This window comes from Macrosteles quadrilineatus, unplaced genomic scaffold (assembly GCF_028750875.1).
Source record: "Macrosteles quadrilineatus isolate MER2022 unplaced genomic scaffold, UCM_ALF_1.0 Scaffold_4__1_contigs__length_99947679, whole genome shotgun sequence".
Classification (NCBI taxonomy): Eukaryota; Metazoa; Arthropoda; class Insecta; order Hemiptera; family Cicadellidae; genus Macrosteles; species Macrosteles quadrilineatus.
The window spans coordinates 75,271,973-75,294,807 of NW_026542597.1; the positions used below are offsets into that span (position 1 = coordinate 75,271,973).

At 36.2% G+C, this 22,835-nt stretch overlaps 1 protein-coding gene across 1 annotated transcript in view; it reads left to right on the forward strand.

The window, feature by feature from the left end:
* Positions 1–3,548: 3,548 nt before the first annotated feature.
* Positions 3,549–22,835, forward strand: part of LOC128993058 (uncharacterized) — an 83,383-nt gene continuing 64,096 nt past the window's right edge. The window contains exons 1-2 of the mRNA XM_054416813.1: positions 3,549–4,041; positions 19,074–19,298. Coding sequence (XP_054272788.1) covers positions 3,549–4,041; positions 19,074–19,298 — 718 coding nt within the window. The remainder of the gene's footprint in view (positions 4,042–19,073; positions 19,299–22,835) is intronic.

The window sequence follows — 22,835 nt, forward strand, 5'->3', positions numbered from 1 at the left end:
TATGGTGGAGGTCCACATCCGGGGGGTCGGGGGGTATGGAATGTGGAATGTGGAAATTTTGGATGTGGAAAGTAGGGAACAAGGGGGGTCCGGGGGTCCTCCCCCGGAAAAATGTTGAAAAATAAAAGCCTGAAAACGTGTTTTTAGGCTACCTGAAGAACATTTTTCTTCAAGCAGTAACAAAGAAAATTTACAATTTAACAAAGACGCTACTCTGTCATTATAAAAACATTATAATAAATAATACACACACGTATTACGTATTATCGTACTACTCTATAATTATCATATTTTAGGCGAAAATACCGTACGGTACATACTTAAGTTCCGACTTTGACTATGACAAATACTCAGTGCGAAATTCAAGTGTTACCTGTTAGTTAACTCTCCAAAATTCCAATAGATCATGAACATCAATTAAATTAATTATTACTTTTATAAGGTTTTGTGAGTATTAAGCCCCTTAATAATAAATGTAATAGATTATTATTAATAACTAAATTGTTTATCTTTGTACTTATCTTCAGTAACTGTTATTAGGCCTACTTATACTTTTCTTCTTGGGCCGAAAAAATAAACGTATACAGTACAGAATGCTTTATATCTTTAAATTTTTTATATGAACCCCTGACCCTTGACCCCCCTGACCCTTCCTAAAATTTCAGGAGGGTCAACTGACCCCCCTGACCCCCTGGTTCCGCCGCCACTGCCACTGTCATTACTTCCTGTATTTTCCCAAATTTATGAACGAGTTATGGCTACCTATTCAGTTAACAGAATTTTTAGAGTAACAAACTGTGAGACAAAGAGTAGTATGGTTTTAGGGCCGGGAAATCAGTAATAAATTTTAGCATTGATTTCATTGAGTCAGCTTTTTGGATAAGGGTAATAAAACAATTGGTATTTTTATGGATTTTAGTCAAAGCATTTGACAGGGTTAATTGTATAAGTCCTTCAAAAACTGGGGATAAAAAATAGGGGTTTTTCATGGTTTGACTCATATTTAAAAAAACAGAAAACAGTTTGTTGAAATCAAACATCTTAATCATTTCAATCAATTAATACACCAATTCAATTATGAAAGATATCAAATTCGGAGTCCCTCAAGGCTCCATTCTAGGCCAAATACTGTTTCTATGCTATCTTAAGGGTTTGTCTATCATCACACCTTTTGATAATATCCTTTATAACACCTTTATGTAGGTGGTGGAGGCGCCGGGTATCGATCCCGGTACCTCTCACCTTGTAACGGTACGTATTCCTCTTGGAATACCCACTGTTACTTTGGGTGACGTAGCTCAGGAATGACACTCAGCACTCGCTTACAAAACCCAACTTTATTAATTACTCAAAACAACACAAAGAACACAAAGCTAAACTAACAATCAAAAAGGTAAAGTAGACTGGAACTGTATGAATCAGTTAGTAACTTAAACCCCAATTTGGAAAAGACTCTAAACCCCAATTTTGAAAACCCTTAACATTTTCTTACCTGGTGGCCTTGGGCTCCAGCTCAGCCAGCAGGACCCCGTCCTCTGGTGCACCACACCCACCACTCACCAAAACTGACCCCTTGATCAAGTGCACTGGCCTACTTAAAGCAACAGCTTTTTTAGTAGGTCAGCACAACAAGTTATTGTTTAACAACACTACCAGCCTACTCACACAACATTGCCAAACACTTCCTCTTTACAATATTTGACCCTCCTACTACAGTTTGTTACTCTAAAAATTCTGTTAACTGAATAGGTAGCCATAACTCGTTCATAAATTTGGGAAAATACAGGAAGTAATGACAGTGGGCGATAATTTGAAACTTCTTTACAGTCATCTGCCTTAAATAGAGGTTTTACTTTAGAAATTTTCAACTTGTCCGGAAAAATACCTGATATAAATGATGAATTTATTGCATGACACAAAGGTAGTAACAGATATGATCTGGCATGTTTTATGATTGTTATAGGAATATCATTATAACCGGTTGAAAACTTATTGTTGAAGGACATGATTTCTTTTTCCAGCTGATGAGGCTCTATACTATGGTTGGAACAAAAACTTTATCAGTATAATTAGGCAAAGAAATGTTGGAAGAAGCTGCAACTTGATTCAACTTCGGAATTACATTTGTCTCAACTAGAGTTAAAGTTCTCTTTAGAAAAGAATTACGACCTTAAAAGGCAATGTATGAAATAATGGATAGTTTTGCACAAGGTTTCTCGTCATGACAAACATTTTAAATATATGGTTTATGGTGGTGTGACTTTTAGTTTTCTCAAAAGTTCATGGGTACTTTAATTGGGATTTATATATGGATTAGGTAACTATTGTATTTCTGTATTAAACCGAATAGTGAACCACAAGTCATACAATCTACCCTGAATGTAAGAGAAGATTTTAGTCGACTCACTCAAATGTGGTGATGAAACGCCATGACATTACACAAGCTTCAGAAATAAAAAACTTCAAAATGCTGGAATGGGATTGTAACGTATTCTAAAGTCTATTTTAGAAATAACAAAAGTGGACTGTATATATGGGGTTATTAATTTAATTTTGCAAAACAACAGAAAGTAAAAATTATGGACTTTTGGTTTAGTTTAGAATTTAGTCAAGGTCTCCATCGGCACTCCCGTGTTGCTAACACTGTAAATTGTATATTTATGTTAAATATTAATTAATAGCTTAGTATAAAATATATAAATTTGCCAAGTTTGATAAAAATATATCCATATAAAAGCAAACTGCAACAATTTTATTTTCCTCCATAAGAATAACATGGGAATTTTTTATTTAATACTAACTTTTATTATTTATCTCAATAACCATTAGAGATAGAGCAAACCTTGTAATATAAAAAAGATGTATTTTTAGACGTTCTTTAACTTATGTATTTACAAAAATCCTCTAATACCAATAGTTTGTGAAATATTGTCAAAAAAGTGAAAATTGGCCGCCATTTTCCAAGATGGTGGCTGAAGCCCAGCAGGGATTTATGGGGACTTTTGAAATTTTATTTATTTAGACTTACTAAACAACTGTGCAAAGTTTCAACTTAGTCCGAATTTGTTAGGTCAAATGGCTTTATTATTCCTAAAATTCTTGGACTATTATCGCATTCTGTGACTTTCTCACACAACGTAAAAACGTAGTTGTTCTTATTTAGTAGCAGTAATAGTCAATGGTAAAACATTAGTGACAGCTGGTCCATATGTTGGGGCTGTAGTAATAATAGAGATTGATGGTTGGGGTATCTACTCTACTTCAGTATCCAATAGTCAAGATAAAACCATTGACCCTTAAATACATAAAACTAATCACTTATCCACTGGATTTTGTTTTTAAATACAGGTGTTTATTGTTGATCTATTGTTTTTCTGGAATCAAAATGTTTGGATTTTTATTGTGTTCAACACTTCAACAAACCAATATGAAATAATTTCATTTTGTTCGTTACTACAGTAGCCTATTGTGATTTACAAGTTTGTACAATGTCTGCAGCACACACTGTTGTTATACTATGCCTTTGCCAAATCTTGTTCATCAAAGTGATGCGGGCCAACGGTTTCAAATTCAAAGACAACGTGACGTACGACGTATCAAAATACTTCTACGACTCAAACTACGAATGCTACAACCTTGGTAGCACAGACAAAGTTCGATTCCACATAAGAAGGTGTAAAATCAATTACATGGTCAAAGACGTTGTCTCGCCGAGCTGTATCTTTTGTCCAATGAATTGTGCATTTTGCGCTAGACCTATTGAACATTACACTTATGGAAGCAACCCAGTGAAATTGTGGGGTGCAAGTAGTGTAACAGACCCTATCTACAAATGCCACTTTCACAGTTTGCACGCGATTGAACCAAGAAAAATCAGAGCCAGGAAAGGAAAAACTGAAGCAGCCGACGTTAAATGTGTCATAAAAGACCACTGCAAGAGTTCGCCGTGCCAAAACCTGGGGACATGTGTCAAGACGTATTATTCATACACCTGCTTTTGTACGAAGGAATACTACGGGAAGAATTGCGAAAAGAATGCTGGTAATGTCTTAGCTTATCTTGTCTTCGAATGTCGTGTCATTATTAATAACTTACTTAGTTTTATTTTCCTATTACCTACCTAACTAGAGACAACTGGTGTCACTACGGTACTATCTCACTCTCTGGTTGAACGTTAGAGAAACAAACGTGCCACTGTTTTTTGCTAGTTTGTTTTCGGTGTTTCGTGAATCGTGTTGTTAGGCTGGCCGTGTGATAGGTTGGTGGAAAGCTGTCAAATTAAGTTCCTTTTATTCATCATTAATTCAAACAATGCTAATGCTATTTATATGGGAATTTATTTATTTATTCGTTCCCATAGAGATGAATGGTTTAGATGGAATTTTATTAGAACGACCATCGGTTTATGATCTTGTTAAAACGGGTTGCTCGTAAAATAATAAATAAATAAACTTAACTTTTACTGTAATCATAATGTTGACATATTTTTTTACTATCAACAAAATAACAGGAGGACGCCATCTCGCAATGCCTCTAATTTGACAAGTCCCACCAACCTATCACACGGCCAACATAACAACACAAAACTCTACAAAACCCAGCAAAAATAGTGGTCCCTTTTGTTAAACACAGAGTGGTGAATCCAGTTATTATTATAGCTCAGTGCTCCTAGAGCGAACTCACCAAGTCACCACTGCTTGTTTAACTGGTAGCTTGAGTGGTTTAGCACCGAGCGGTCCAATTCAGCTATAGCTTATTTATGTTAAGTAATAAGTTCATTCTTAGTTACTAGTGAATATATTACGTAAATACTGTATAATATGTTTTATAAAAATACTTAACAGCCCATTTATGGACAATTTTGTGTATTCAGTTGCCTTCTACATTCCGACCACATAAAAATAATTTTTCCTACAGTCACCCGACAAAGTTGGCTTCCTTGTGCTGTTTATAGTACAGAAAGCTGCTAATTGCTGCATATTTATTCTTTGCCGTATTATACTTTGTCGTACGGCTTGTACTTTGCCGCACATCAGGATTCCAACAAAACAACACAAAACAGCGTGGTTCTATTATGCACGTAATCCGTGTACGCTTGGAAATAGGTTGGCAACACTTACAGATAACAATACTATGAGCAGCTGATTGACTATTATAACTACGATTTAACCTGTCATTTTGTGTTTATAGTTTCGGTATTTCTCAACTTTCTGGACAACCTTTCTTTTAAACGCTTTTAAAACATTCCTACGGTCTTAATAAACAAGAAAATACCTTTTAAAGCATGTTTTTAGGCGCGGAAACCACTTCAAATTACAAAAACCTACGGAACTATATTCTCAAAACGTGGAGCACATTTCTTGCCGAGGAAAAATAGCGGAGTGATACGGACCGGTTACTACTTTCTCTAGGGCATTTATTTGTGTTGCCAGCTGAACCTAAAAACGTCTTGTATAGTGTTTGAAAGGCTAATTATTTATATGCTTTATAGTGACTGTAGGAAACATATAATGTGTAACACGAGTGCAAAAGGCCTTTGCTGCACTCGAGATCATTCCATAACATTGCGTTTGCGTAAACATTGCTCTCGTGTGCAGCAAAGTGCCACTTTGCCCACTAGTTACACAAATAACTATTGTAAAATGGTCATGGTAGTGGTACTTTGATGAGACAAGCATAGCCTAATCAACGACCTTTGCTTACACTTGCTACGAAAGATCCCCAAGCAGAGTTAAAAAGAGGGGGTTTTAAGCATTTCAAAGTGCTTTTTAAAAAGGCAAAAACAAGCAAACTATAACATTTATACAATATTCTCCATAAGAATAACATGGGAATCTTTTACAATGTACAAGTAAATCGGTTCCGGGCCAAGGTCTTGCTGTGCCACCCACGGTAATAGCTACTTAATTCCCTTTAAGAAAATTCGCTAAAAACAGCGCAAAACTTCATTGTCAGCTAATTATAACTTGCGTAGTAGATTAAACAACACTTTAATGACATACACTAAACCCAAGCACTAAACCAACACGAACACATCAGTCATCCAGTCATGACCTAACCTTCCACCGGCGCTGCACGTGTCCGATGTCTTTTTTAAATTACTGTTTTTTTGTATTTGTGTTTTGGCAAGTTAATGTTTAATGTTTCGTGTACGTGTAAGTGTTATTTGTGAACTTTAAACCTCATGACGACCATTCCATGGAATAAATCAATGTAACATTTGACCTGATGTGTTTTACCTGAACTCGAAACAGCTGTAGTCAACTAACTACAATTTGGATCAGTTGACGGATACAGGTAATTTAAACCTTTTACCTAACCCGCCATATTTTAAACTTCCCTATCCCAAGCGTGATGTACAACTTCCTTACTTCTCGATTGATGTAAAGTTGAAAAAAACTCACTCGGTGATGTAATGAAACCCATTAAATAGCTATTTACCTTACAAGTGTAGTACGAGCGTTTTTACATCACGCAGGTGAATGTTGTGCAACGAGCGGAAGCGAGTTGCATAATTTACCGAAGTGATGTAAACACGCTCTTGCATTACGTGTAACGTACAAGATTTTACCTGACCCGACAATATACAGGAGGTTACGAACAATATTTTTCATTATCCATTTCACTCATCTTCTAACAGTAACGTTCATTTACAAACAAAAGCTAGGTTAGGAAAATTCTTCAAAACATAACAATAAAATTCAAGCACACAGCTGATTTCTAGCGTTGAACGTCGTTGGCTCCATAGAGGTATATTTTTTAAGTTAAGCACTCAATGCTATTTAAATGGGTTTCATTACATCACCGAGTGAGTTTTTTTCAACTTTACATCACTCGAGAAGTACGGTAACGAAGTTAATACATCACGCTTGGGATAGGGAAGTTTAACATGGCGGGTTAGGTAAAATAACATTGAGTGGATAACTTAAAAAATATACCTCTATGGAGCCAACGACGTTCAACGCTAGAAATCAGCTGTGTTTGAATTTTATTGTTATGCTTTGAAGAATTTTCCTAACCTAACTTTTGTTTGTAAATGAACGTTACTGTTAGAAGATGAGTGAAATTGATAATGAAGTATATTGCTCGTAACCTCCTGAATATTGTCGGGTCAGGTAAAATCTTGTACGTTACACGTAATGCAAGAGCGTGTTTACATCACTTCGGTGAATTATGCAACTCGCCTTCGCTCGTTGCACAACATTCACCTGCGTGATGTAAAAACGCTCTTACTACACTTGTAATGTAAATAGCTATTACTTGCCTCTCTCTAACACATCAGAAAGACACATGTGGCATTGTAGACGGCAGGGCGAGTCCAACACACGTCCTTCTCCTGCTTGTCTTTATTAGCCATATTACAGTTCATAATATCAGTCTGTAAATAGATACTATTTCTGGGGGAAATCATGGATGTAAGAACCTAGGTGAAAACGACCTATGCTGTTCGTTGAATAATTAGGCGCATGAAATCTGACAGGAGCTGCCTCAACAAATAATTTTCCTTGTTGTGTTTGCATGGTTTTTCTTCCCTTAGATAAGTGGTTTAACTGTATTTACTGTATTGACGGTGCCGGTGCCCATTGCATTAGAACAATGCCTCAGGGAAAATAAATTTCTCGTTCTCATTAGGCAGTGCCTTTTGGATAAAAAAAAGAAAAACACTTGGATTTGTTTTCAAAATCTTACCATATACTTTCAAAACAGTAATATTTTCTTTATTTTTCTAAAGAGGTTTGTAATTTTATATTTAACTTCCTTTAAAGAATAAAGGAGACGTAGGAATTGGCTAACTCAGGAACTCGCTAACTCGGTCGTGAATCGGAACTGGCTAACTCTGGAACTGGCTAACCATCTCAGTCAGGAATTGGCTAACTCCGGAACCCGCTAACTCGATTTTGTCTCGCGGCGGAATTCGCTAACTCTGGAAGTCGCTAACCCGGGCGCGCCCACTGCACGGAGCGTTGCCAATCTTGTACGACAAAATAATCGTACACTGCCGTATTTCAAAATGTCAGTGTCAATGAAGATACAGTAAAATGTTATTGTTTTCTTGTTATCCAATTCCACTTTTAACAGCTAACTAGCCCAAAGTAATTAAAAGGGGGTAAAAAAAATCATGAAAAAGTGTTTTTAATTTAATTATACACTGGCCAATTAAATGTTTATGATTTTGATCTAAAATATAAATGCTATCAGTATTATAGGACAATAATAGAATATGAAAAATATTGAACATTCAGTTTAATTGGTACTAAACAATTAAACCTCTACGAAATTAAGCTAAAATACACGCAAGTTCTCGAACACGGAAAACAAATTTATTCCTAATGTTGTAATAAACCAAAACCATTAATTAATACAGTCATCAACCATCGTAACTTTCATACTAATTTATAGATTTAAAATTAAAGGTTAGGTACGTCGTTGAATCGTCCGACTTGCGTGTAAAAATATGACATAGATCACGTTTAATATCAATTCATAGAATAGCTGTAGGCCTAAATCTATGCCTAATAGTTTAAACCAAAGCATTGTAGGCCTACTAGTAAATATTTGAATAATTATAAAATGTGTTGAATTTTTTAGTAATAATGTTACATGTTTTAATAACAGTTTTTAGATTGTACACTTAAGCCCCACTACTAAATAATAGAAGAATATAAAATATTCTTATATTTAAACGTGGCAGGGTTATTTTAATTCACAATTCTTAATCAACGACTTGACGGATTTTCCTGATTTTAGTGTTGGGGTTCCTTCATATTGCTTTTACAATCGAAATAAACTATACCAAGTCATTGCTCGGGTCCCTGTTCCCCAGTACTGAGCTACTCAATAGACAATAGCTTTGTTGTTGGATAAGGTTAGGTAATTTTAGCTATGACCACCATTCCTAAAAATGGTAACAAACAAGAACGCCTGGATCCATTTAGAACCATAAAAACTTCAGACTTTTTAAAAGTAGTCCTACCAAAAGACGTAGTATTAATATTAATAAAACAAAATTAAGAGGATGACCCAGGTTTTACACTAATAGCCTACGATAACAGAAATTTAAAAATTGTATTTATGCACAGACAAATTTTTAATGCAATCCATGAATACATTACCACTTTATAATGTATTGATCAATATTTATTTAAATTCAATAGCTCTATTTAAAAATATATTACCACTACAATGTATTTCTGTAATGACGTTTAACAAGTATACTTTATCGGGAAGGTAATCCTCAAAATTTATAGGAATAAAGTCTACGGCGATTACTGGAGCTTTTTAAAAAAAGTTTTGTTGGCTGCCTCGAATAGGATAGACTATTACAATACTGCTTCAATTTTTGTAAAGAGATTAGGCCCTATATGTTTCCTAACAACATAAAGTAAGAACATTTAAATTCCCTTTTTTGCTAAAGTAAAGACGCAATATTGTAATACATTGTTAACGTTTTTGATTTCCATTATTAATTAATGTACCTAGGTAAATCATGTGCCTGCTCTAGAAAAAATCTAAACTATTTTTATTTGTTTACTAAACCTATGATTCGGAATTATTTTGGTAATAATACATAAATATTAAGAAGAACCAAACTATTGTTAACACTTGCACGACTGATATAATAGGCCTTTAAAGAATCAAATATTATAATCTATCAAGGACAAGCATTGAAGGTCACAAGTCTAGTATACAAAATACGACCTTAATCATTTTATTTGCAGAAGTTCACAAAATTGTATTTATTCGAATAAAAGAAGCAAATGGCGGACTACGAAAATAGATATTTCATAACATGTAAAAGATCCAAATTAAATGTACAGTACTATCTTTTTGCATCCCAATAAACTACTATTTAAGTAAGAAACCCATATATATATAAAACATACTCCCTTATATTAGTACATTTCTCATCTTTATGGATCAGCTGAAGACAGTTTTATCGTTAGTTCTGTCCGGTACACTGTCTTTAGAGGTCGTGTTTTGTTTTACAACTGTTTCTTGTTTTCAGTTATTTAAAACCTCGTTAAACCAAATAAAACGTTCTAATCATAACTAATAACACGTCCCCAGTTATATAACCAAACAGCAAAGAACAAATCATGAAGTTAAACTATGCTTAAACTATAAAATATTAGAAACACAAATTCGTCGACACTAGCGATCAGTGTCACCGGACATGAACTAGACACGAAAAACAAGCTTCAAACATCTTCAAAGTTTACAATGGGATGTAAAGTTTAATTGTGTTGATTAGTCTGTGGTAATACTATAATGCATTTTCCACTCTAATAATCATAAGAATAATATTAAACATATACTTCTAAATATATTTATTTTATCGACTACGTTGCTCTCACTCCTAATTATTCGTAGGATACGACATTATGGTACTACTTTCGGCAACACTGGCCAAAAATCTTCGTGCTTGGCTCCCATTGGACGGCGTGCGAGGCTTCTGATTGGGAGTTAGCGAGTTCCGCCGAGGGACCGAGTTAGCGACTTCCGTACGAGGACGGAATTCCCTAACCTGGCTCTAGAGTGGGTTAGCGGGTTCCGGAGTTAGCCAATTCTGAAACCGAACAAGTTAGCGAGTTCCTCTCATCGACCAAATTTGAAGATAGGGCTTTTAACATGAGGTTAGCGAGTTCCAGAGTTAGCCAATTCCGTGGACCCGAATAAAGTGTTTTATTAACGGAAAACAGTGAAAACAAAAATAACATTAGGTTTAACGAGTACCTAGGTTTGCTGCCACAAGGAAACTAATAAAGTGTGTGTTTTAAGTAAAACTAGATAACCTGTTGCTCAAAATTGAGCAAAACTGCAAATTGTAATAAAAAAATAACAACAAAAACATAAACAGCAAGACCTCAATCAAAGAGTCATTCTAAAGCCTATGACATGGTTATAGAAATATGAAAAATTATAAAAGTAACCTACAATATTATAGATAGATCCGATCTCGTACTGCTTTGGTTATCTCTTATTTACTGTAGGCACCCGTCCTCTATGAGAACTTTAGATGTCAACCACACACTTTAAAGTGAGCTTTTCAGACCTAATGTAGCAAGCTAAATCCCTCTCTTGACGCCAACCAGTACAACACGTACTATATAGCATTGTTAAATTATTTATACAATATAGGTTCTATTTTAGGCGTGTTTAAATTATTAGGGGCCCCAACCAATGTCTCCGGTGGGAACATTAGGGGGTATGAAAGTGGATCTAGAACGGATTCGCGTTTAACATTATTTGTTTAATTTTTTTTTTTTTAAGAAACTAAGATTTATTTGGCCAGGTCTATACAGGTAGCGCCATTGTAGCGAGGGAAGAAATAAGATATTTATTTTCCCATTTTTTTACATTAAATTGTTTACAAAATAACTGTTACACTACTAGCCATGGCATGACCTGTATACTAAGGATGAGAAACATACTTAAAAAAGAATAACTGATAAGCTATATAAAACAAAACTCGCTTTTGGCTCGCCCCCTAGCTGTTAGAAGCAATTTTGCCAAGGTCAAATCATTTGCCCCCGACGACAGATTAGAGTATATAATCTCGAATATATAAACGGTAAATTAGAATATATACGTTGTTTACTGCAAAACCTTAGACATGTGCATATTGAAATTTCCAGAAAAACATCCTCCATATTAATTTTAAAGTAAGGACGTAACAACCAATAAAAAAAAAAATATATATATATATATACAATAGCTAACCAAAAGCATATTTTTTAAATTACATTAAAAACTAAAAGGTTCCAGAAATGAATACTAGACAAACTTTGTAGGCTTTCCAATACCGGGAATAATAAAATTAATCGCGAAAAATTACAATAAGTATTACCGGTAACGGAGATATTGGCATTGGAGCGAAGGCTTGCATTTGCAATCCGAGCGCCGCGTGTCAAACACGGCTGTTTCAAAGTTACACCCGCGGCTTAGTTTATGACTAATCCTTGTACTTATACATATCAATGTGTGCGGAAAAACATGACCTACAACTTTTCAAGGCAACGTTTTTTTTGATTATTTGGCTATTTCAAATGTTACAACGTAAAAACAAAAAATAAAATATTCAAATTTCAACAAATCACATTTTACATTGCAATTACAAGAAAACTATTAGAATAATCAAGAATATGAACTGAACACTTTTTCTAGATCACTTACCTACCTTCTAAATGGTATAAAGTTTGAAACAATCTGATAAAAAATAACGGAAATACAGGCGCTGCGGTAAAAGCTTGCATTTTTAACTTTAAAGGGCTGTAGAAAAAAAAGCACCGGCCGGATTTTAGGGGACTTTTTGGAGGAAGTACCTCTAAATGTGTACTAACACCTGTGAAAAATTCAGCTTGTCGTCCAAAAGTTGCAACATCAAACCTTTATTGACTGGGCTAAAAACACTTTGATATACTGAATCATTTTTTTTAAGCTCTTTAAGAAGGTATGCTTGGAAGATCGGCTGTTCTTAGGGTGTGGCTCACAAAACCAAATAGAAACCAGCAGTGGATGGCGGTCGCCGAAATGGCAGACGCACACGCTAGTAAGGTGTTGGCACTCCAGCATTTGAGGGTCAGTTGGGTCAACTGCAGGCTCAGACGGAGGGTGGAAGTAACCAGGTGTTTTAGGTGCCTTGGTTTCGGTCTTTCCTCCCAAAACTGCAAGGGGCCTGACCGAGGCAAGCACTACCTCCGGTGTGGAGGAGGAAGAGTGGGTCAGGCTCGTAGGGACTGCTAAGTCAAATCTTGCTTTCTTTGTAAGGAAAATGGGCTCGCGAACAAAAACATAAAACATATAGCTGGGTCTGGGCGGTGCAGCGGTTTTAAAACTGCTAATAATCTAGAAACAGAGGAAAAAACTGGAGTTTACAGATTATCTTGTGATGATTGCAATAGTTTTTATATAGGACAAACCGGCCGTGCTTTCAAAACCAGATTCAAAGAACACCTTCCAAAAGCAAAAAATCATTTAAAATCCAATTATGCAGCACATCTGATTAATGAAAATCACAACTATACAAAATTTGAAACAAACATGACACCCCTACATTTTTGCACAAAAGGAAGCTTCATGAACGCCATAGAAGAATACGAGATATAAAAAGCAACAAAAAGCCATAGTTATGATCTGTTAAACGACAAACTAAATTTCCAGTCAAATGCATTGTATGATACTGTAATAGCTAACCAGGAACAGCTGACCGGCAAGGGACAAAGTTCACGACACCAACCTTCACCGCTGCAGAACCTGTCTAAGTGCGCGCACGCGGTTCGTAGGCCTACTATTTTCGTATGTATGTTTGTAAAAATGATATTTATTTGACGACCTCTAATGAGTGATACCGGTAAGTGTTCTTGAAGACCTGATGATGAAGCTATTAATGCTTCGAAACGCGTAGTCGACAGACAGCTTTGGATTACTCTGGCAGATCCAGGTAACATTATACCTTTTATAATCTAAAAACAGTAATCCTGAGACAAGAAACAGCATGAAGTTTAAAACTGCGCTCCAACAAGCAAAAGCCCGCCCACGAAAATAAGAATACTCCAATAGTAAGGTCTAATCCTGGGCGATCCAGGACAGCTGACGCGCTTCTCAGTGCCCTTGAACATGGTGTCGACGCGCTCTTAGTCAGCGAGCAGTACCAGTACCGGAATAGGGCCCCACCCTTTTGGTTCCCCGATAGACTTGGTACTGCTGCTTTTTTGGTGCGTAATACAGCAAGTGCAGTGTTATGGAAAGGGTCGTGGATTTGTTTGGAATAGAGCGTGCTTGACACCACAGGGCATGTAGTCGTGGCTGGTGATTTCAATGCTAGGGCTGTCGAGTGGGGAATGAACCTCACTAATTCCTGGGGGAAGCACATCCTGGACTTCGCTGCCAGGGCCGGACTCGTTATCATCAATGAGGGCAACACGCCAACGTTCCGGGAACCCGGGATGAGGGGAACGCTCCCAGATATAACCCTTGCATCTGAGTCTCCTCTGCCAAGGATCACAGCCTGGAGAGTCTTGGATGATTATAAGGCTAGCGACCACCAGTACTTTATTTCGATGTCTTAGATTGTCTCTCGAGACAAGTTGCTGTATCTCGGGAAGTGTCAGTTCGGTGGAACACCAAAAAACTGGACGTGACTAAATTCACCGAGGCCATTGTGCGGGGAGTCCCAGCGGTGCCTGCTGCACCTAGCATGGCTCATGCAGAGGCATCAGTTACATCGATGATGGGGCTGATTGTCTCGGTTTGTGATGAGTCAATGCCCCGCAAGAGACTCCGTTGCGATAGGAGACCCGTATACGGGTGGACTGCCGAGATCGCGGATTTGCGATGAGCTGCTTTGAGAGCTAGACGACTCACTACCAGGGCCAGGGCACCTTTGGATGGACGCCGTAAGCTGGAGAGCTATAAGGTGGCGAGGAAACAAAGTTACATTTACTTGAATCAGATTACAGCTCAACAACAGATAATATTTACTCAAAGACAATTAATTTTCAAAATATTTGTTTTGGTCCAGGACCAAATTATATTTACAGCCTAAGGACTTGAAATGTCCCTTAATTCAACAAAGGCAAAGTATCAAATTAAATTTTTAAGAAAATGTTTCATCAACTGACTTCCTATTATTTAAGTGTCAAGATTCAATATATATTTCAAAATAAACTCTATATCTTAATTAAGCATAAACATATTAATCAAATATCAATCAAAACACATGTGAGTTTTGCCGGTGGACCTAAACAGAACATACAAACAAACAAGAATATATATACACAAATATTTCAATATTTTCCCCAAATATATATATACAGTATAACTAAATTCCAATAATAGTTTCTGGAGCACTGCGATGAGTCGTCAGTCCAAAGAATGTCCGTCCGGTAGATTCACTGGGTGTGAGTAAAATAATATAAGTCACTCACCGATAGGAGTCTTCAACACAATACACGCTCGACAATAGATATCAGGCCGGGACCGGGCGATAGTGTGTCGCGGCAACTGAGAGCCGACCGCACGACAGTAGACGGTAGCGGCAGACAAATGGGTCGACGCCAGACACAGGCTGCGACAGATGGTTGGGCCTCTAGGTCCACAGGTAACACTCGAGAGTTCAGTCAATCCAGGTGAACAATGATCCCAGAGTACGGTAGTCGGAAAACGGGAAACCCTAAAAAATTTTCTAATTTTTGAAAATTCAAATCCACCGACGAAGGTATTGAGGGTACTAACTCTTACAATATCCTGGTCTATGCTCCAACTCAGGTCCAAACGCATCGCTACAAGCGTTGTCGACTCTTCCTGGAATTTTGCATTCACCGACAATCCCCAAAGTCACGTGATTCATGAATCATCGGCAGCGTTCAACATGGTCTAGGGTTAGAGGGGAGGGTAACTGACCTACTCAGGCTCAACGGCAATTCTTTTGCTCCTTTCAGGCGAGGGTAGGCAATGGCACAACCTTTCCGGGTAGATATTGCCAAACATTTGAAGGGGCGCTACTTTAACTGGTTAATCCATAATCGAGGTGATCAGTCTCAATTATTTATAAATGGGCTAAAGTGGTACACGAAAATTGTTACAAAACCCCTGTTCCCATAGTCCGACCATGCTGATTCGCGAACTCGTTCGAATAAACGTAGATTTACATGTTTGCACCAAATTTCATCAAAATCGAATGATTTTTGCTCGAGTTATCGCGCTAACGGACACATATATAAATATATATATATATTTTGATAGCTCTGTTCACTTTTTAGGGCTACTTTTTCAATTAATAAGCAAAATAATAAAAACCAGAGTACCCTGAAATTCATTTTTTTAAATTTTTTTATATTTATTATTTTTTAAATTTTTTTATAAAAATGATTTTTATAAAAAAATGAATTTCAGGGTACTCTGGTTTTTATTATTTTGCTTATTAATATATATATATATGAATTTGAACGGATGGTGTTTTTGGTCTCTAGGGACCTCAAAACAAAAAAGTAAATCGGTCCTGGGTCCAGGTCTTACCATGAGTACTACGGTAATAGCTTATTCCCTATCTGGGAAATTTGCTAAAAACCAGGGATACATACAGGCATTTGGATTTTTAAAAAAGAAACAAACAATAACTAATTGAGAAAAGGAATTAAAACTTGCTTATGAAGGTGAGAGGAAAGATTAGACCGAATCTCAATGATCCCTCGCTCAGGGCGGTATGGGGGAGGGAGTCGTGCTGTTAGGCTTTTGGACACATAATGTAAAGTAAAGTACTGACTTGGTTGAAATGAAATATTTACTATTTGAATTTGGATTGGCGTAAATATTACAATGGAAAAAGGCAAGAGAGTCTGGATAGTTTGATATACTAAAAAGAAAACTGAATTAACACTGTGCTGCATTTCTTAGTAATCATTGAAAGAGCCGATTTGCTAACTATGGAAACATAGGAAAGTCATAGAACACCACCAAGGAGAAGAAATAATAGAAATAATGTTTTTTTAGCGAATTTCCCATATAGGGAATAAGCTATTACCGTAGTACTCATGGTAAGACCTGGACCCTGGACCGATTTTTTTAAATTTTGAGGTCCCTAGAGGCCAAAAACACCATCCGTTCAAATTCATATATATATATATATATATATATATATATATATATGTGTGTGTCTGCTAGTGCGATAACTCGAGCAAAAATCATCCGATTTTGATGAAATTTGGTACAAACGTGTAAACCTACGTTTATTTGAACGAGATTGCGAACCAGCATGATCGGACCATAGGAATGGGGGTTTATGGGGGCTTTTATGGGGTAAATATGGATTTTTCCCATTTTTGACCCAAAAAACATAAAATTTTGCAATTTCTTTCCAAACAATTTTGTAGAGCTTAAAAAAACAAATAATTTAGTATATTGAAGCGTTATAATGTGCCTAATGGTTACGGAGAAAATTCCAAAAAATTGTAAATTTAAAATTCTCGTGTTATTCTTAAGGAGAATAAGTAAACTGTTGTAGTTTGCTTCTTTATTAACGTATTTTGCCCAAATTTGGAAAATGTTTTTATTTCTTACTAACTATTAACATTTTAAATAAAAAAAACACTTTTACCCTCCCTGTTGCAGCAAACCTAAGTATGTGTTAAACCGATTCTATTTAAATAGGGAATAAATGTGATATTTTTAAATGAGACAATTTAGTGTAAATCCAATCAGGCAAATGGAAATTCGCTTAGTCTGCAGGTTTGCTGCGGCGGGGGTATTTAAATTTATAATCGTTATTATGGACAACCTAAAGCGGCTATGAGTAAGCCTATTTGTTGAAAACACTATTTACAAAAAATGTTGATTATATCGATCTGTTATGTACATCTTGAGTATTTCCATAATCTTTGAGTCGAATCTTAAATTCATCAGAAATTATGACTGTTATTCGTTTTAAAATAACGCCTGTAATACTAGTCGAAGAAATATAGGATATGACCTTAAAAAAATTGCAAGAAAACGTTTTATGGTTTTATTTTGTAGAGTTGGGTTTGCAGAATGACATACTAAAAGTTGCCAAAAATCGGTGCACGAGAAAACCAATAAAATCAGAATTTAAAATGGCGGCTTTTTCCAACATTGGACAAACTAAAAAAACATATTTCACATGCATTTGTTATGCACATTTTTCGAGATATTGACTTGGGACCACCGCCTGTTTTTATTGGGTGGTAAACTACGAAACGTCCATAAGAAATGTATGGTGGAGAGTTTTCGTTTGATTATATCTTCTAAATGAATAAAGGTATTTAAAAACGGATTTTGGCATTGAAATCAGTGTAAAAATGTAGTTGGTAATGATGTGTCACAACACTATTATTACATTGAAAAAAATTATCTATATCCAATATGGCGGATCCAAGATGGCGGCCAAAAAAATGTTCCCTATCAAAATGAAGTAATAACCACCCAATAAAAGCAGGTGGTGGTCCCAAGTCAAGATCTCGAAATATGTGCATAACAAATGAATTTGAAATATGTTTTTTTATTTTGTCCAATGTTGGAAAAAGCCGCCATTTTGAATTGTGATTTTAGTGGTTTTTGTCTTGCACCGATTTTTGGCAACTTTTAGTATGTCATTCTGCAAACCCAACTCTACAAAATAAAACCATAAAACGTTTTCTTGCAATTTTTTTAACGATCCCTATGTATGTTTGTTTAGTTTGCTTGGACTATACTTAGCAATTGCTCGAATTCGAGCAACAGGTACACTAGTGTTATTTAAATTGGGAATAAATGTGCCTTAATTATGAAAATATCTTAGTAAATATGTAATCAGACAAGTTAAATTTGCTTAGTCAGCAGGTTTGCTGCAGCGGGGGTATTTATGATTTTAATTTTTCCATTTCCCAATCCAACAATGGAGTTTAGTAGGGGGAGATCACCAAATGTTAATCAACACAATGACAGAGGCTGTATTTTATTCTGGCTTAGCTATGAATGTTTTACAATGATGGTGTCACATGGTGAGTGGTGGAAAGGCCCTCCTTAAATACTCCCACCTCCTGGATTATATGAGGAATCATCCTACGTCATGGCTGATTAGAGGGGGGATGCGTGCACACACCTTCTTTTATATGCCTTGATTATATCTACTTTTGACGTTAGCCATGACCCTTTGGAGACGGATAAGATAACACTGATGATAGGGTAGCTGGTAGTGAATTAGGCCACTAAGGCTTCAGAATCTTCTATAGACGTAATTTAGAGTACATTATATTAGATTTCACTGACACGCCAGGGTTTTTTTTTGCCATGGCTGATTTTTTTAGTCAGGATCTTATCAAAAGCCCAATGATCTAGAATATACCTGGCCTCAGTTTTGGATCATCAAATAGTTCACAAATTGTAAAAGATGGATGGAAATGGAAGAGTCATTATGCCAGGATTGGGGAGATTCCATTGCATGAACCCTGTGCATCCAAACCATTTGTACTTATAATTGTTTACAAACTTATCCAAGGAACTATTCAAATTAAGTTTAGCTAAGGAAATTTCTTTGTGTATTACTTTTACTCTTTAATTGTATAAACTGCTGTTTTCAGGTAATTTGGCAGGTAAACTCACTTACGGTGTCCAGTTGTGGTTTCCTCTGGAGGTGGTAGCGGCTCGAATATTTCCTTTCTTCATCACTGTCGCTCATGAAGGGGAAAATCAAATTATCGAACTTACCACACCATCAAAATTATTGATCAGACTAAGACCGAGCGACAAAATCCAAAACTTTGATACAAAATGTTCAGGTGGTAAATGCAGGTGTGATACCAAAGGTATATTTCTAAATGAGTTATATTAATAGAAATATTTTGGTAATATAATGTTAATTTTGAAGTAGAGGACACTTGCTGCTCCGCAGCTTTAAAATAAATATAATATCCGAGAAATAATCAAATTTATGATTTTTGATTGAGTTATACAGCATAACTGATTTAAGCGATCAATAGCTTAAATTAAAGCCTTTAATTTACTGATTATTTTGAGTTTAAAACATATAAAAAAACATGAACAATACTGGAGCTAATGATTTGTAATCATAGAAACCCCTTATGAAAAATACTTTTTATGTTGGTTGTTCACCTTGGGTTTGCTTGAAACTCGTCCGATTTGAATAACTAATAGCTTAAAAGAAAGCAGGTAATGCACTGAAGGTTCTTAGACCAAAATATATACAGGGTGAGTTTCTACTCAGCGTGTCAACTTCGCCAGTAGGTTCTACTCACTAAAAGGAACAAAAACGTTTCTATAAACCCATGTCCGGTTTTCAACCGTTTGGCTGTAATAGGGCATTTTGTGTTTATTTTTTTATTTTATTAGACTTTGCTCCACAATTTATGTAATAAAAACTTAACCAATTACTTTAGAGAGTTGTAGTTAAAATCATTGGAAAAATATTAAATTTGCTATAAATCAAAGGTTTCATTCAACAATTATACCATTACATAGTCCACGTTATAGCTAAAATAAAGTAAAAATTGCATTAAATTAATTAGTTACGATAATTTTTATGAGCCCACTTTGATACATAAACCTGCATATATATATGCAATGTTGAAATGCATAAAAACTTGGCCATTTAATAATCTTTTAAATGATGTGCTGCTCAATACTATTTATTGATATAAACCAGTGAGAAATTACTAATAAACTACAATAAAACACGGTTTACAGATTTTGTTTTTGCACAGTTTTTACTGTTAATAATAATTACTGTATACTGCATGTTGTATTATATTGAACAATCTGATGAAATTTGTACATTATCATAACTTTTAAATATTTATTAAAATTATCTGAATTAATATAATGTATAAACTCAAGCTTTTTCGCATTTTCAAAAATGTAGTTTGTTTGATTCTTAAATGCTATATAATTGGTTTTTCCTACAGTTATATCTATGAGTATAAAAGAGGATTTTTGTATATATATTTGGCAGTGATAAACTCAGACACCGCTGAACTGATTGCCACGAAACTTGGTACATACATGTAGAATTTCATGGAATAGGTTTATACACCATCAATTTCGTGATCCGTCCTCTGGGCTCCGCCCCAGCGGCTCTGGAGTTTCCCATGTTAACCTTATGAGAAATGGAATTAATGAATCTTAACAGCTGTTTCAATTAAACAAGTTGGTTCCGTTCTATGATGTTCAATAGCAGTTGCAAGGATTACCAACAGGGTGCAGCACTATTATTTCTTTTACATTTATGACAACAGCTAATTTGCAACCTGAAGGCAAGTGAGCGCAGCAAACGAGCTCCAACCTAAAGTTGAGTGAGCGTAGCGAACGAACTTCAACCAGGACGTGATTGAGCCATGCAAACGAGATCATCTTGAAAATTAAGAAGTTAAACGGGGCAAAGCCCGCGGGTTACAGCTAGTTAAATACAAATTAATACAAAATATATGAACAAAACTCTTGATACATGTTTATTTCTTAATAATGAAAGATAAACATTGAATTATTTACAATGTGAAATTATTCCAGTCGTATGATTAATATTAAAATAAAAGATAGGTTTTAGGGATATACAGGGTGACCATTAAGTCTTAGGACAACTTTATAACTTTTAAACGACAAACGATATCACAACCACATTTGGTATACCGTTACTGGAAATTGTAAGCTACTTTTCTGTGTACATGGTGGTCGGATATCACCTTTGGGGGACGGCCCGTCGGGGGTCAGAAGAAAATCTTTAATGACAGCCTATGTTGAGTTGTACATCATTTTAAAGGTCTACTGAAAACAATGCCGCAAATCGGACTTCAAAAGGTTGATCCAGTCGGAAGAAATCACGTTTCAATGTTTAAAGTAATAAATAATGGTTTAAATACCTTATACTGTCAAAAGTGATCCTTTGTAGTCTATGTAGGCTACTGCAGTTTCATTCCCGGGGGAACTTCATCAGGCTTGTAATGACATCAAAACTTCATTCCACAGGAAGTCGTCATGGTAAAAATCCATCAAGGTCATATATACATAAAACACGGACGAACACACGAACATAACACATAAACATTACGAAACACGGTACCGGGAAGCACGTTACGCATGGAGGGCAGGTCTAGACTGATGCGTTATCTTGATCTCCAAGTGTATTTCCTCCCCCTCCTACTTGCTTATCACGAGTTGACCAATGTTTTGTTTGCGACTCACCTATTCTTATTGCCCATTCATAAATAATATTAGACTTGTTATTAGACAAAGTTTAAAAATGAAAAATACCATTATTACGTAAGAAATAATCCTACTCTTTCCTTTCGGCCGTCTGACAATGTGCTAAGTGTAATCAAGAAAACCTGCTGTATTAAGAAGTACAATGAAAAGTGAAAGCAGTGCCTCTAGGTCAGGGTTTCCCATCCACTGGACTTTCCCTTTAATGGCTTTTATCTGTCTAACAGTTCACTTATCAGTAACACTCAAGGTACAGTAGTTTTTGCAGCCATATCCTGTTACTTATAAGATAATCAGTTTTAAAAGATGCCGCTTAGTGAGCGTGAAAGAATTACACTCTTAATGATGCGCGGCTGGGGTGATAATGCAAGACCGTTTGCAGAAGTCACACAATTATTCAATGCTACTTTCCTGATAGAGCTCCTATTTCTAAATCCACAGCACAGTACACAGTTGCTCGCTTTGTAGACACTGGTACTGTTAAGGATCGTGCCAGATCGGGACGACCAAGTACTGTGACAGACGAAGACGGCTCATTATTAGACAACCTGGGGACCGAGCTTTGCTCGGAGAAAATCATTAGTCCACTCTGAAAGCAGTCTTACTACTGTATTGGAGATACATAAATCCACTCCCAAACTCCACACGGCTCGCCTTTACTACGTCCTACACCATTTCCTACGTCATGGACCTGTTTCCCTCCATTTCCATAGCACTTTAGGATTGTAGATACCTTAATCTAATCGTTATTAACAGCTCCCACACTCAGGACAGCTCGCTTTGACTACTTCCTTCACCACTTCCAACGTAGCGGACCTGTTTTCCTCCCTTCCCATAGCATTTCAGAATTGCAGACACCTTAATCTAATCGTCATAAACAGTTCCCACACTCCGGACAGCTCGCCTTGACTACTTCCTGCACCACTTCCTACGTCGCGGACCTGTTTTCCTCCCTTTCCATAGCATTTTAGGATTGCAAATACCTTAATCTACTAATCATCATAAACAGTTCCCACACTCCAGACAGCTCGCCTTGACTACTTCCTTCACCACTTCCTACGTCACGGACCTGTTTCCCTCCCTTCCCATAGCATTTTAGGATTGCAGATACCTACCTTAATCTAATCGTC